This window comes from Cryptomeria japonica, chromosome 4 (genome assembly GCF_030272615.1).
Source record: "Cryptomeria japonica chromosome 4, Sugi_1.0, whole genome shotgun sequence".
Classification (NCBI taxonomy): domain Eukaryota; kingdom Viridiplantae; phylum Streptophyta; class Pinopsida; order Cupressales; family Cupressaceae; genus Cryptomeria; species Cryptomeria japonica.
This window is the reverse complement of record NC_081408.1, coordinates 544,211,733-544,227,790: the sequence shown is the minus strand read 5'-3', so window position 1 is coordinate 544,227,790 and position 16,058 is coordinate 544,211,733. Positions and strand designations below refer to the sequence as shown.

Sequence of the window (16,058 nt, the reverse complement as noted above, 5' to 3'; positions counted from 1 at the left end):
TCTTGATGTTAGAAATTTGTTTCACGAGAAAAGCAAAATTTGTTTATTTTTTAAGTTCTCACAAATGAGCTTCTTGAAACCATTCCAAATTCAAACTACTCTAGATTCAATTGTATGGAACCAATTTACAATTGTACCTCTAGAGGAAGCAACAAAAATTATTAAAGCTACACCTTCATCAATGATGTTGTGCAACACATACTTTTGCAAGATCTTTGATGTGAATGTCCAAAGTTATATTAACAATAGTAGGTAGCACATCCCAATTAGAAAACCTAAGAGGGCTAGCATTGTCCCATGGGATAAAAAGCTTTGTCCATTTGAAAAGCCATGACTAGCAATGAAGGAACCATTAGAACTAGATCTTGAGGGGGAAATTGTCCAAGATTTCTCCTTTGGAGAGGAAGTTGTTCTAATTCCAAACCACCTAGATTTTTTTTCTTTTTCCTAAACCCTAGTTTAGATGTCTTATGCAAGTAAATAAGATCTACAAGCGAATGGAGAAACAAAGTCACCAAGGGAATATGCATTTCTTAGAAAGGAGAAACTCTCTTAGCCTTCAATAAGGCCATAATTATTAATCAATAAAAATGCAAGGATGAGTTGCACAAAAAATATTTTATATATTAGAATTTATTAGAAGACTAAGTTGAGCCTCATTAAGTGTGCCAAAAAATATTGTTGGGGATGGAATTTCAACCATGGACAATGAGGGATAAGCTCTCACAGTAATGAGATAGGCAAGATTCCTTACAACGCTCATAAACAAGCATGAACATTGATTCTCCTAGGTGTGAGAGCCTTAAGGCCATGACCACCACTTACCAAATTCAATAAAAATAAGAATGTGCCCCCAAATCTTACTAGTGCCTAAGAATCTCCAATAGATTAGGAACCTGTGTCAACAATTTTTTCAAAACACATATGACAACCCCTAGAGAAGACTAGCTTCCACTTCTATTATGTGACTACTATTGATCTAATATAAAACTATACTATCGCTATGTAACAATATAGAACAAAAACTAATTTACTAACTAGCCTACCCTAAGCTAATTGGTAGAAGGAAATGGGATAGAAGGACAAGGTTAAGGTTAGAGAAATAAAAGAAAAGGGTAGGCAAAGGAGCGTTCGAGAAGGGTAACTAATTAACTTTCTTTGTAACACACTACCAACTCTCAATTATGCATAAGCATACTACCTAAATTTACATTACATGAACCAACTTGCATACAAAACAACATTGATTAACAACTAAGTTTATAGACATTCAACTACATACAAATAACCCACTTCAAATTGAGGGGCATTAACAAACAAACATATACACATTAATAGAATTGAACTAGAGAGCATCCTCTAATACAAGTTGTAAGGAAAACAAAATTAAAATACACTTACACTCATTACAAACTAATAGAACAATGATTGGTTAGCTTTATAGCGCAGCTAAGTCTATTTTTATATAACCACAAGAGATACTTGTATAATTGCAACCAAGCGAACCTAAAAAATTTGCAAAAAATAAGTAAATGAGAGAAGAGAAGGGATAAGTGTTAGAGGAGTCAACATCAACTAGGTGACCTTCAAATGATACGAAATTGGTAATTGGGAGGAAGAATGCATAGGTAGTTAGAAGCTCAATCACAAATAATCAAAGTCATGATGGCCTCCACTCAATGGTAATTTGGTGTAATTTGTGTGAAGTCCAACAATGAACGAATTCTAGTTATCCACAACAATTTTTGTGGGGCATGCAATTAATGATCATTAGAGTAGTGTTAAGCATGTGCCAAACATGAGGTGAAATGAACCACATTAAACATTTAGCTTTTGACCTAGAGGGTCAAATAAGCTTGTTGATGAGAAGAATATCACTAACATCACCAAGAGGGGAGTTGACTTCAATATGGAGAACTTTAAGAAAGTTCAGCTTCATTTTGCAAAGGAAAGCTCAAGAAGTTCAAACTATTATCAATTTTGGCATCTATGGCTAACACCATCAAAGAGAAGAATATCACTAACATCACTAAGAGAGGAGTCAACTTCAACATGGAGAACTTTAAGAAAGTTCAGCTTCATTTTGCGAAGGAGAGCTCAAGAAGTTCAAACTATTATCAATTTTGGCATCCATGGCTAACACCATCAAAGAGAAGGATATCATTAACATCACTAAGAGGGGAGACAACTTCAACATGGAGAATTTTAAGAAAGTTCAACTTCATTTTGCAAAGGAGAGCTTAAGAAAATCAAACTATTATCAATTTTGGCATCTATGGCTAACACCATCAAAGAGATGCTAGTGTGGTGAAATCTTCAGAAAATCTCAAAGAGGAGATAAACTAGAGTTGATTCAAGCCCAACAATGGATAGAGGGGAACATGTGAAAGGTTTTACACCATTGGATATTACCATAGATCAACAACTTACACACCCTAGAAAATGCCAATGTAGTAGCAATCAAAAGAACTTTGCAAAATGAAGATATAAAAGATAGGGCACTCCCCAACTACAATGCTTTTTAGAAAGTTGTCCACGTCGTAAGATGGGTAGTAGATGATCACATAAACTTTTTACTGACTAGTCAGCAAGAGGACACAAGAATGCAAGGTCAATTAGCAGAGATAAGGCTCACGTGAGCATGAGGCTCACAAACAAACATTAGGAGCCATTAGATGTAAGTTTTTCAAATAGAAGGTTGAGGACCTAGTTAAAATCATGAATGAGGATCCCAAGTACTACCAAGGCACCAAGAGCCAAAAAGGCAACTTGACAAACTGCATGGATGTTATTCAAATATTACCACACAAATAATGAGAATGACTCGAGCTTAAAAATGGGGAAACCTACAAACCTAGAATGGATTCAAAGTTTGAAAATAGCAATTGAAAGGAACCGAAGGAATCCATTCACAAACAAACATTAGGAGCCATGAGATGTAACACTAAGCTTTTTTAATAGAAGGTTGAAGACTTAGTTAAAATCATGAATGAAGATCCCAAGTACTACTAAGGCACCAAGAGCCAAAGAGGCAACTTGACAAACCCCATGGACTTTATTCAAAATTGGGTCACACAAATCATGAGAATGAGTCAAGAGCTCAAAAAGGGGAAACCTACAAACCTAGAGTGGATCCAAAGTTTGAAAATTACAATTGAAAGTAACCAAAGGAATCCATATAAGATATGACGAAATACTCAAACGATGGTGTAGATAACACACTACACACATTTAGAATATAAAAAAATCATAATGTGATTTATTTTCTCTTCTCCAAAATTTCAAATCCTTACACCCTCTTTGGAACCAATCAAGAGGTATATTACATCATTATCATACCTATAATGATATCAATTCAATAACCATCTCAAGGTTTATGACGTCTTCATGCAATCCCATAACATTTTCTTTTTATTACAAGTTCCTACACAATCGTACATTCTTTATTTTTCCTTTTTGCTTAATGAAAAGTGGTTTACTATTTGTGGTATTTCAACAAGCATGATTCATGATTAGAAAGTCAAAGTGGGATCAAGATGTTACAATGAAAACATCCCTTCAATTTGCACCCACTTCGACCCATTTGTCCCAAGTGCAAAGTTTGAGGATAAGTGGCACATTTCAACTAAGGATGGAAATTAACTAAAGCCTAGACTAAACTTGACTCCCTTCATATTCCTACATATCTTCCATACCTATATATGTATATTTTCCCCTCAAATTTCTTAAATTTAAATTTAAATGTGTACCCATGTCAACTCCCTTTACACTAATTGCTATTGACTTCACAAAATGTGCGATCTATCAGGTGATATGCACACCAAGATGCATTGGATAAACCTTAATTCACCATTACATAATCATTTCAAATCAACAACTCCATAACTTAAAGAATTTTTTTTTTAAATGTTCTTTGCTAGAGTACTTGTACAATACCACCATTCTTGATTTATAAAGGCAGTCATGTTGCAAATCACAAATACACTAGTCAAATCAATAAAAAAGACACTTTCAAAATTTGGGTCAGATTAACATTTGCAATAATTAAATCATTATCACTTTTGCTGCTTGTGAAGCTAAATTCTCATTCCGTCTGTACCTTCTGTGTTGTTACTGTCCTAGCTCATATATGTAAAGATGACATAAAACGTCATTGATTTATTGTTTTATCCCTAGATAAATTGTAAATAGATTAAGAAAATGCAATTACAAATGCTTCAATGCTTATATAAAATACAAATTTAGGTTGCTTATATAAAATACAAATTGAGGTTTTATCCAAAACCTGGGTTGAATTATCGGACCTAAAATCCAATTAAAATGAGCTGAAAAAACTCACAACCACGTGGATGCTTTGGTGAAAAGTTCACATATTAGCAATTGCTTAGAGCTGCTTGTATCCCAAGTGCGTCCACCCGATAGTTCCGTGAATGCATTACCACCATATTAGCGAACCACATTTGACCACATTTGAAAGGAAAATTAGTGGCAAATCAAAAAATACATTTGGTTAGAAACTTAGTACACTCGCACCAACAATGCAAATATAATCGTCTGTTTACATCTATCGTCCCAAATCCCACAGTTTATAAATTGTCATGAACATAATCCCCAAAGTACTTAATGTTTTGCACCAACAACATTGAAGTTTGTTCATGCAGAGTAAGCATGCTTTTCATGATAGAATGCTTGTAACACTCTGATCTTAAATAAAATACGTTTTCAAACATTTATTAGCAAGTATTATAAGCAAGTTTAAAATTCTCGTTTCACGAAACTTGTATGTAATTTGTCACATGCCCCAAAGGATGCAAAATTGCAAATAACGATTCCTGTGAGTACCATTTCAAAGAGCCATGAAAACCAGTTATGGCACTAGGATTGTCTCTTATAACTAGACAGACCAGCTCAAAATATTAGAACTTGAAAAAATTGTTAAACGATCAAATAAAACCAGTACTCCCATTAGGATTGGAACTAGTTAGGCCTTTCACTATCATTGCCCGGCATTAAACTAACGAGGCTTCTCTATATACAGTGCATTTTGGAATATGAGAAAATCTAACATACGTTACACTTGCTCCCACTTAATGAGAAAGTCTAGCATCCGTTACACTTAGTCCAATCATGCATGTAATAAAGCCAATGTAAAATTCCTATAGGTTCCAACTAGAAGCATGACAATCCCCATTAGTGGAGAACCAAAGACTAGACCCAAAAATAAAAATATGGAAAAGGAGATATAAAACTCTACAAAACTTGACTTGATCAACACTAATCTAAAAAGAAAATTCTCTCATTTTTGTAGACTTGTTGCAAATTCTTAGCAAGTTAACTGCTGGGAAGTCTTATCGACATCCTTAAGATCCAATGCCGCTAGAAGTCCTGTCCATGTTTCCTGCTTGCCTCCGGGAACCTCAAAATTTAGCAGCTTTTTTTGATTGCAGTAATGAGCTTCAAGTGCTTTGCTCTGTAAAACAGAACACAACACAAAACTATAGATTTCAACTTGACAGAAGTCGTCTATATAAAGGCATACAAGGAATATAAAAAGACAAAAGACAAGACTCCAGTTGGCTGACAGTTTTACTGCATTTTTCTATCAAAATTATCAAGCTTACCTGCTCTGAGTAAATACGGAGCTTTTCCTTAAGAATCTCTTCAGCATCACTTGCACCGGTGACAAGCTTTCCTAAACAAGTACAAAATGATTGCGCAGGTGGCATGTGAATTTTGAACCCTACGTTTGTAACCTTGGAATCAGTATTTGCCACATGGAAAGTCCTACCACAGTGTGAACATGTTCTCCTTCCTAAACACCTCTTGATTAGGTTGGCCTCCTCTTTGCACTTGAAGTTGATAGCCATGTCAATGTCTGCCACACGATCCAAGATCTCCTGCAATAAGGAGAAGAAGAAATAGCTATTATTTTTAACTCTGCAATATGTAGCGCTCTCAAAGAATCGTAAACAAATTTAAGCATCAGAGAAAATTTATGCAAGCAATACTAGACAAAAAGGAATTACAGCGGCAAGCATGCACAAATGAATTATACATACAGAGCTTTGTTAAAGCTACATATGTAAGAGGTATATATCAATATGAGTAGATTGTAGGCGGCACACCCTAAGATTCAAATATGGACGTCAAATATGATAAAACTTAAAACTTAAAACTAAGCCTGTCCATAACTAAACCTGGAGGATTTGAGAGACAAAGCACTTTATAAAATTCAAGACCCTAAAGAATCACATCATAGGGATATCATAAGAGAACCATATCCCCCTGTAGAATGAAATGATATCCATGATAACAAACTAGTTAACAGTATCACACAAAACTGGGAAAGAAAAAAAACTTATAAGCAACATATTAAACTAAGATCACCTTTCCTCCATGCCAATCTTAGCATGCGATCGGTGTTTCAAAAGCACTTGAGTGATACAGCCACATCCACAAACATCTTGTTACAATTTCAGAATGGACATAGATTAGACTCAAAACATGCTGAGTAATCAGTTCTTTACCACAGAATTCAATAAATCTAACAATGTATAGCACTTGGGGTTCACCCCGCAGCGTGACGGTAATGTCACAAGCCCCCAATTGGGGAGGTCGCAGTTTCGACTCACTTCACTTGCAGGTTGTTTACACTGTTTCGCTGATGGCATGCGCATGGTGTTTATACCATGAATGAAGGCTCGGTGGCTGACTGATCGTCCACGTAGGAGCGCAGCAACTTTGACCTGCAGACTTTCGGCTTGACCGCAAATTGAGGATACCAGAGAACGAAGGACCGACAGGGGGTGTTAATGCCCAACTATTGCGGATACAGCAGCGGACGGAAGTATTGGGCGATGTGGTACATTGTTGGCTGCGAAGATGGAGTAATAAGGAGGCTGTCCTGGGCCTACGCGGATGGAGTGATAAGGGGTCGCGGCTGATGGAGAGATAAGGGTGCTCGGGACAAAATGAGTTGGAGTGATTTGGAGTGATAAGGAGACTTGTGGAGTGATAAGGAGGAGGAGTTATAAGGAGACAAAGTCTTGTGGAGTGATAAGGAGATTTGTGGAGTGATAAGGAGTAGGGAGATATAAGGAGTAAAATGGGGAAAGAGGAAGTTGTGCCGCAAGAGACAAATCCACAGGGGTGTTAATACCTCAGCTGTAATCTGGTTCAAAGCTCCAGTCAAAAGCGATTACCGAGCAAAATAATTAAAAAGAACAAAGAGAAAAAAAAACAATGTATAGCACTTGATAATTAGAACTCCTCACAGAAGTGAGAATTGGTGGCTGACATTACCCATCAAAGTAAAATTTAATGGGGTCCAAATCTTTTGAGTAGCCAACGTTTTATGACCATGAAGTATATTTTTCAGACTTTCTGGAACGGGAAGGGCCATGGTGGGATGTGTTTTAGTGACGGCAGTACATATGCGTGTGTACATATGGAAATTCAAATTTTTCAAAGTTTCGCTTTACATGACATAAAAATTCTATTTTAGACATTCCTATGATGCATCATATTCAAGATTCAGTGTTCAAAATTCATTGTTTCAAATCTAGCAGCATTAAAAAATAAAAATTTCAAAGATCCCATTAAGACAAAAGGTTCCAAGGCTACAAAATGACAAATTGTCCAGCAACAGGTTTCACAATAAGACTATACATATAAAAATATATAACTGTGAAAAACTAAACCTCTCACAGCAACTCCCCATTTATTTCCTTCCTCTTCACAGCTGCAAGTACAAAATGCAAAATTGATTGTGGTAATCGTGCGAAGCATATGGATGGGTGGAGTATATATAGAGAGTGCTTAGGGTTTGATTAAGGGGTGTGGGGGGCCTTGATTACCCCCAACATTTTTTTTCTTTAAAAAAAAAAATCAGTTTTTTTAAATCTAGAAAAATGGTTGTAGAGCCTAATCAGGAAGCACTTCAGGGATGTGTCCCTGAAATCTATGGGCGTAGGGAACTGCCAGCAGATGTCTCCTGCTGTCACCATGTCTTCAGGAATGGACAAATTTGGGAGTGGAAAACACATTCTTATGTAACCCTAGTTTATCTTCAATTCTAGGCAGAACAGGTAAAAGCTATACACTCTGCTGCTGTTGAATAAAGAAATTTTATATATGATGCATAAGGTCAATGATTATAACAGGTGGGTTTTAGTGCAGGGTATAAATACATCTGGAAACTTCAAAAACAAAAAGAAAGAATGTCAAAAAGGACACTTTCTAACAATGGCATCATGCTCTAGATCTATAATCTGTAGATTACACTTCATAAAATTGAAATCTTTATTTCCTGCACCATTCTAGTTCAAAACTCCAACCAACAAATTATTACTTTGTTATAATTGGAAAGTTGCCATTTGATTTATTAAGGTCAAAAGAAAAACAAACTTATACATCATAAAGCAAAAAAAATCCAGGTTATTCCCTTTTTGTTTTAGTTCAAGACCACTCACAAGCGTATTAAAATCCTTTATACCAAAATTATCTATCATAAACCTTCTTCTTTGATTCAAGAACAGTCACAAGTAATAAAGTAAATTATATAATATTTCACACCAAACAAGCAAATTAATTATAGGCAAACAATTAATTGAAGTCACACTGTTCAGTAATTATTCTTTCCACAAAGTAAAAGTAGGTTTCATATTTTTCCAAACTCTAGCACAAGATAAATCCCATTGAAAGATAAAAACTTACCGCTTGCATCCTTGTCCGTGGAAATCCATCTAAAATAAATCCTGTTTCTCCAAGCCTGTCTCCAAGTTCCCATCGTTTGGATAGCAGTTTAAAGATGATATTATCTGGAAGGAGTTTCCCTTGGCTTACAGCAGCTGAAAGCTACAAAAAGCCATCGGATAAATAAGAAATGTGATTACTTCAACCTCAATACGTAAAGCTTTGTTGACTACAAATACAAGACTAAGTAAACTCAGTTCACAAAATAGCATACTACCCTCTCTAGTGCAATAAAAAATTTGACAATGAAGGCATTGATCCTATCCACACCTACTGCATTCATTTCAACCCTACTGTCTTATTCTTATAAAATAGGTTCTTCCTTCTATAATCTTTTTCTTATTTTGCATTCTGTATATTTAATACTTCAACATTGAAGTCAATATTTTATCTTATCCAATGCCCCAAACAAAGACAACATCTCCAGACTTCTACCCACTCCTGCAACGCATTCAGTCTTGCCACTCTGAAGAAGATTAATGAAGTTCACGACAAAAGAATCGGGCACACAAAATACAGTACAGGATGGCAGCAAGAAGGCCTCCTTTTAGATATACAAATTGCAATGGACCTTGAAGCGGATCCATGGACCGTGTTAGGAAGGAAGAGCATATATAGTCAGTTCAGATATCCTTTTAGGTGTATATGTTACAAAGTATGGGTTCAGTTGCATTTTGAATTGCTTTTATTGGACCTGAGCAATGTTTTTAGCTTTACAATGTTACATATGAGCATATAGATTAGTGGACCAGACCATTACCGGTTTTCTGAATTGACTCTAAAATATTGAAGACGATTAAGAATACAGATCTGGAAAGACTTCACAAAGACTTAAATTCTACAAAAAAATTCAGCCTCATGGGGAAATCAAAGAAATTCAATTGTGTTTTATTACCCTAACAGATTTTATTGCCTAAATGCAAATTATAGTAAGTGTAGTAAACATTGATCTTTGAACTTAAACTTGATGTCATCAACCTGTTTATTGCATCGCAATAGAACAATAACTATTATTGTAACATTAACGTGTAAAGTTCAAACCATTGGAGGCAAGAAGGGAGGCGCTGGAATCTCTTTTTCCTTCTTACCAGTACTACCTCCTATAGTTGTCCTACATATGAACTGTAGTTCCAAGATAGTGTTAATAACCATTTTGTTATATGCCTAAAATATTTCTATGGTTGTCACCATGACAAGGTCAAAGGAAGAGAAGCAAACCACACACAATTCAATGCTAAATAATGGGTAGCAAAAAGGAGTAGAAAGAAGAAACAAACATGAAAATTCCCTCTAGTAAACAGAAACAGACAAAATAGCAAAATGGAGGCAAGTTTTTTCTTTCATAATTTTTCCAATTTTGTCAGGTTTAATTCAAAAAAATTGCTCAGTCAATGTAAAGAAATATTTTGGCGCATGAGTGATACACCGTCCCTTGCACCCAAAATCCTGCTTCCACATTAGAAAAGAATTTAGTGTGGATAATAGCTTATAGACCACCTTATACTCACAATTGCTATCCCAAAAAATGGGACAAATTTTGAGAAAAATGAATTGATCCAGATCAGATGCCAATAATTCAAAAAATAGCAACCAAATAAAAGCAAAGGATTAATCTTAGTAGGCAATGGCAAACATCTTTCCTCAAAAGCCACTGGAAGCCCTGATCGGGCAGCAAATCATACATTAAACAAGAACCACAATGCAAACACATAAGCAGCCTATATATACGATACATATATAAATTATATATATAGTTAATGTGTACATATGCAGATAATGTTGGAAATCTATTGTTAGTGCTCAGGATTGTTTTGGTTACAAGTTGTTTTAACAACTCAATAATCTTGGAATTAGTTAAAACTGCATAAGGATTTTGAAGTCCTTTATATATGTATTATTCCATATGATTTTGCGATGAATAAAGCTATGATCGTGTGCATGCTACTCTGAAAGTCAATATGGTATCAGAGCCATCTTATTCTCCGGACCTATTACTTAGTCAATATAGATAACTAGGAGAGAATATTGGCATTTTGAAAGCCTTGAATCTCGTCGCAGAATTAGTGAGCAACAGAGTGCAGTGGAGGAGATTGCATTCGTGAAGATCGAGAGAGAGCTCTTTGCACTGCATTCAGCTTGTAACGTTGGAAAATTTAGCTTCCACCCATTCATGTTACTTGGCAGCCTCTGCAAATTTATGCCAAAGTTTCCACATAAGTCATCGCAAGGAACATATGCTAGAGTAGAGGGCGTGGAGGTATTACGCATATTCGTTCTTCCTGTCATTTCACAGCGACATGTAGATGTTGCAAGTAGAACATAGCAAGGCCAACAATTTCATGCAAAGTTGCAAACAATTTCATTCCTTCAGCCCAATAAGGATGTGGGTGCGGCTCTGTTTTTTGTCACCAAAGTTTGTGACAGAGAAGAATGTCATTGTTGTTTGAGCCAGCAGATCAGGCATAATCAGATTCTCAAACAAAGGTTTGACTCAACTGAATTTGCAGTGAGTTGTCCAATAATCATTTCGTTCAGAAACACTCGAATTGCATAGAAGGGTAGTATTACAGGTGACAATCTGGATTAGGATCTGTGTCTTTTCGCAGCTCTCTAAAAAGCAGATTGTGTGTTTGGAGTGATCGTGTCATTCTTTGACTGGAAACCGCATTTCATGATCCGCGGAACTATTCCTTGCCCAGCTGTGCAACTCACACATTTGGATCGAATCTTCTTTCGCGGTTTTGATGGCTTGAGTGGCAGTCTGCAAACTAGGGTTGGACGATTTGCAGAGGTCTGAGGCCTTGTTGATTGTCAGGATCGACGTCTTGCTTGGAGCAATCAGACGTGTGTGGGGCTTCACTACTTTGGAACCGGTTTTCGTCTACTAGCTATGATTATTATTGGTCTTCTTTGTTCTTGGTTGTGCACGTTGTGTAGGCATCCACTTGGTTTTCAGATTTGTTGTGTTATTTGTCATTTAGGGTGTGTAGGAGCTCATGGTTTATTGCAGTCAGATTGGTGCCTATTTGGAGAATTGTTTGAGCATAAAGGTTGTGATGGTTCATTATGTGAGTGGAGTAATTTCAAATAGTAATTTTATATTATTTAGTTTGGTTTTTATTGTTTACGTTTATAGATTGTCTTGATAATATTTAGATTGAAGTAAAAGTATTATCGGTTTGATACTACTCAAAGTGTTAGGTGAGTCAAGTTGTAATATTTTCTCTAAAATAAGGTCCATTTTATAAATTGTCAATTGTCGTGTCATTAGAAGTGTCCACCAAAATTCTCAGTGTCCCTAGTTGTCTTCATTGGGTAACTTAGTAATTTGGTTTCTTTTGCATAGTTAGATTTCTTGTGTCATAAAATTCAAAGATGTTTCATTTTTTTAAATCTAGGTCCATCTTAATGAATCTTTAATTGTAGTGTCATAAAATAATAATAATAATAATTGGAGTGCATGATTGGTGGTACCCGACACTCCTTATAAAAAGTTCACACCATGGGGGCAATATATTATTTCCTCGTGATTGATGAAATGAGCCTAAAATGACAAATTTGCTAAGTGAGTAGCAAACCAATCTTGGAGGTAGGAGGCAACGGAGGAAAGAGGACACTCAGCATCCTCTCATCAGTCACCAACGACGGGGCCGCTTATCAACTCTGGTGGCATTTCATTTTCTATCCTTTTCAGTATTCCTAGTTGTGTGAATAAGTGGAAATTTCACATTGTGTGAAGGAATAATAACCAATGTTCCATTCCCATTTCGTGCCAAAATGACTAAAGTCAAGGGCAGCTTCCAGTGGCAGTGGCGGTTGTCTATGCTGTTCGAGATCGAATGACAGCGATCTATAACAATGACTACAATTAAGAACATTATGTTCTCTTATGGAATGTGTTTTACAGATTTGCGATATGTATGTTGATTTCTATATAACTTCCCTGATGTAAAAGCATAGTAGCGAACAAAAGCACCAGAGTAAGTCAGTTCATGGATCTTGAAGGGGTTTGTGGGAGCAGTGGACAGTTGATGGGTTCCAGTTCATGTCCAGATTTGTGGTAAGCCTGTGTGAAAACCATGAAAAGATGATGGGAGGTGCCTTTCGTTTTGAATCAAGATCATGAAAGTTGGGTTTATTGCAGATAAAGGCTCTGAGTTCTTACCATGTTCACACTAAGGGGGTGAATGTTGGAAATCTGTTGTTAGTGCTGAGGATTGTTTTGGTTAAGTTGTTTTAACAACTCACTAATCTTGGAATTAGTTAAGACTGCATAAGGATTTTGAAGTCCTTTATATATGTATTATTCCATATGGTTTTGCAATGAATAAAGCTATGATCGTGTGTGTGCTACTCTGAAAGTCAATATAATCTGAAACCCCTCGTCATATACACTATATCTATATATATCCATAAAAAGTCGAAACAAATAATACACTATATCTATATATATCCATAAAAAAGTTGAAACAAATAAACTGCAGAGACAGACATAAGAGATGAACCCTCTCACGTATACATAATGCTTATAAACTGTATATATGCACAATTGAAATTTTTTTTAAAGCATAAAATATAAAAACCGCCAATCTTTCATTTACCATCTACAAAATAAGAAACCTAATTCAAAAACCATATCTAAATTCCAAACAAAAGAAAAGAAAAAATACAAAAGAATACTATAAATGAACCAACCTGCTTTGACAGCGATGATTGTACTCTCAGCTCTTCTCTAACCAAATTCCCCATGGAAATGTGTGGCACATTCAGTAATTCAGCAAGTTTGCTGGCGTAAGCGCTCTTCTCCACGCCAGGGCTGCCAATGAAAACCCACTGCACTCCCCTGCTGACCATGTGACCGTCCGCTTGCGCCGCCGTCAGAGCTGACAAAGGATACGCTAACTCCCACCGATCGTAATCATAGGCAACAGATGATGTGTACTTTCGCAAAAACAACCGATTTATCAGCGAATTTTTTCTACATAAGCCGCCGATCAATGCCATCGTTAATACAGAGCTTCAACCCACGGCAATGCTGGTGCAATTGCAGAAGGGTCTATGCTCTGCTTGTATGAGGGTTTTACCCTATTATAGCGGAAAAGGAGCAACTATTAGTGAGGCTGTGCTGTTTTCTTGTGCTTGTGCTGACGCCCTACGGTCACATAAGGGGTGGCTTCGGCTCAACGGCCAGCTCACCATGCAAAAACGGTCTAAATATGTCACGCCAGCAGCGAGGAAAAATCTACGGTGTGCTTGATATTTTAGGGTTTAGGTTTAGAATTAATGTCGAAACATTAGGGTTTAGGTTTACTGTTTACCGTCGAAACATTAGGGTTTAAAGTTTTACCTTTTTTTTTTTTTTTGAGGAAGAGGAACGCTTGTTAGGCTTGATTAAAAACATGTTACAAAAGAGGGGAAAAATTAGTGCAGATATCCTAGGTATATAGATATGGGGAAAAATTAGAGATAAAAAATTATTATTTTATTTAAGTCTATTAATTTTCATCTCATTAGTTAATTAACATTCATTCTTAGTCTTTTCATTTAGCAAATCACTTATTCATACAATTAATATATACTAACATTTATATCTGAAAGAGGTGCAAGGGTTACGCCAATAGAAAATTATATAGATTAATGGATAAGAAAGTATATTTTTATAATATAATTTTATATGCAAAATTCTATCTTTTGTATATACAATTTTGAAATACAATCTTGATTTCATGTTTTTTATGAATTTTACACCAAGATTTTAATAGAGGTGCAATGATTATGTTGATTTTATAAAGAATGGCACTTTATGTCTAGACTTGTTTGTATAATTTGATATCATTTTCTCAATCTAATCTAATTAATCTAAAAATAATATTACTTTTTAGATAGAATTAAAATAATATATAAATTTTATTAAATATTCTTAATAGTTTTAATATTACTTAATTTAGAATTCTTCATAAAATTAAGTAAAAATGGTATTTTGATATACAATAGATATCTTATGTTGTTAAGAGTGAAAAGAAATTGTTAATTTTTTATAATTGATTTCAAAAAAATTATAACTATAGCATTTATGACTAATTAGCCAACCATCAAAATCAATATTGGGAGTCATTAACCACAAACTATTTAGTTGACAATAATAACCATGACTATATTTGATTTGAAATGGTGGAACAAAATGTCCTTAAAAGAAATATTTATACGTACTATAATGAATGATGGTACAAAGGAAGTTTATAAGAAGGATATGTAAATAAAATCATACTTGTACTATTCATAGAACTTTTTGATGAACGTTCTATATACAATAAGAATGATAAACATGAGAAGCATGATAAAAATGATAAACCCTATAAGGCTAACCGGAAGTTCATATATCAGAAAAGATGTTACTATGTTGTTAATGAAGGTGTGACAGATGAAGAATCAAAGAATGGAAATTCAAAACACGAATTTGTATTTATTGCTATCAAGGAAGATGATCTGGTACCAGTGAATTCTACAAGCTGCATTGTTTAGGAGAAAACTTTGGCTGCTAAGATTGAGGAGAAAGATGAATGGATAATTTATAGAGGTTGTTCGCATCATATGATAGATGATAAAAGAAAATTTGTGAATATGGAGAGGTATAATGGTGGTATAGTGAGATTTGGAGATGATGAAGCTTGCGTGATTCGTGGTAGAGGTTCAATTTATTGTGATGGAAGCATAATATTGATGATGTCTTGTATGTTGAAGGTTTGAAGCATAATCTTTTATGAATTTTACACAAAGATTGTAATAGAGGTGCAATGATTATGTTAATTTTATAAAGAATAACACTTTATGTCTAGACTTGTTTGTATAATTTGATATCATTTTCTCAATATAATCTAATTAATCTAAAATAATATTACTTTTTAGATAGAATTGAAATAATATATAAATTTTATTAATTATTCTTAATAGTTTTAATATTACTTAATTTAAAATTCTTCATAAAATTAAGTAATACTAGTATTTTGATATACAATAGATATCTTATGTTGTTAAGAGTAAAAAAAAAAAATTTAAAAAAAAAATTGTTAATTTTTTAATAATTGATTTCAAAAAAATTATAACTATAGCATTTATGACTAATTAGCCAACCATCAAAATCAATATTGACAGTCATTAACCACAAACTATCTAGTTGACAATAATAACCATGACTATATTTGATTTGAAATGATGGAACAAAATGTCCTTAAAAGAAATATTTATACTTACTATAACGATTGATGGTACAAAGGAAGTTTATAAGAAGGATATGTAAATAAAAT

General features: G+C 34.8%; 1 protein-coding gene across 1 annotated transcript; it reads right to left on the bottom strand.

Annotated features, from left to right (window-relative positions):
- Positions 1–4,916: 4,916 nt before the first annotated feature.
- LOC131034994 (adenylate kinase 1, chloroplastic) lies at positions 4,917–14,004 on the bottom strand. The gene is made up of 4 exons (XM_057966626.1): positions 13,450–14,004; positions 8,716–8,856; positions 5,622–5,897; positions 4,917–5,470 (listed from the first exon to the last, which is right to left on the bottom strand). Exons 1-4 carry the CDS (start codon positions 13,756–13,758, stop codon positions 5,324–5,326), a joined length of 873 nt encoding a protein of 290 aa, XP_057822609.1. The 5' UTR covers positions 13,759–14,004; the 3' UTR covers positions 4,917–5,323.
- Positions 14,005–16,058: the final 2,054 nt, after the last annotated feature.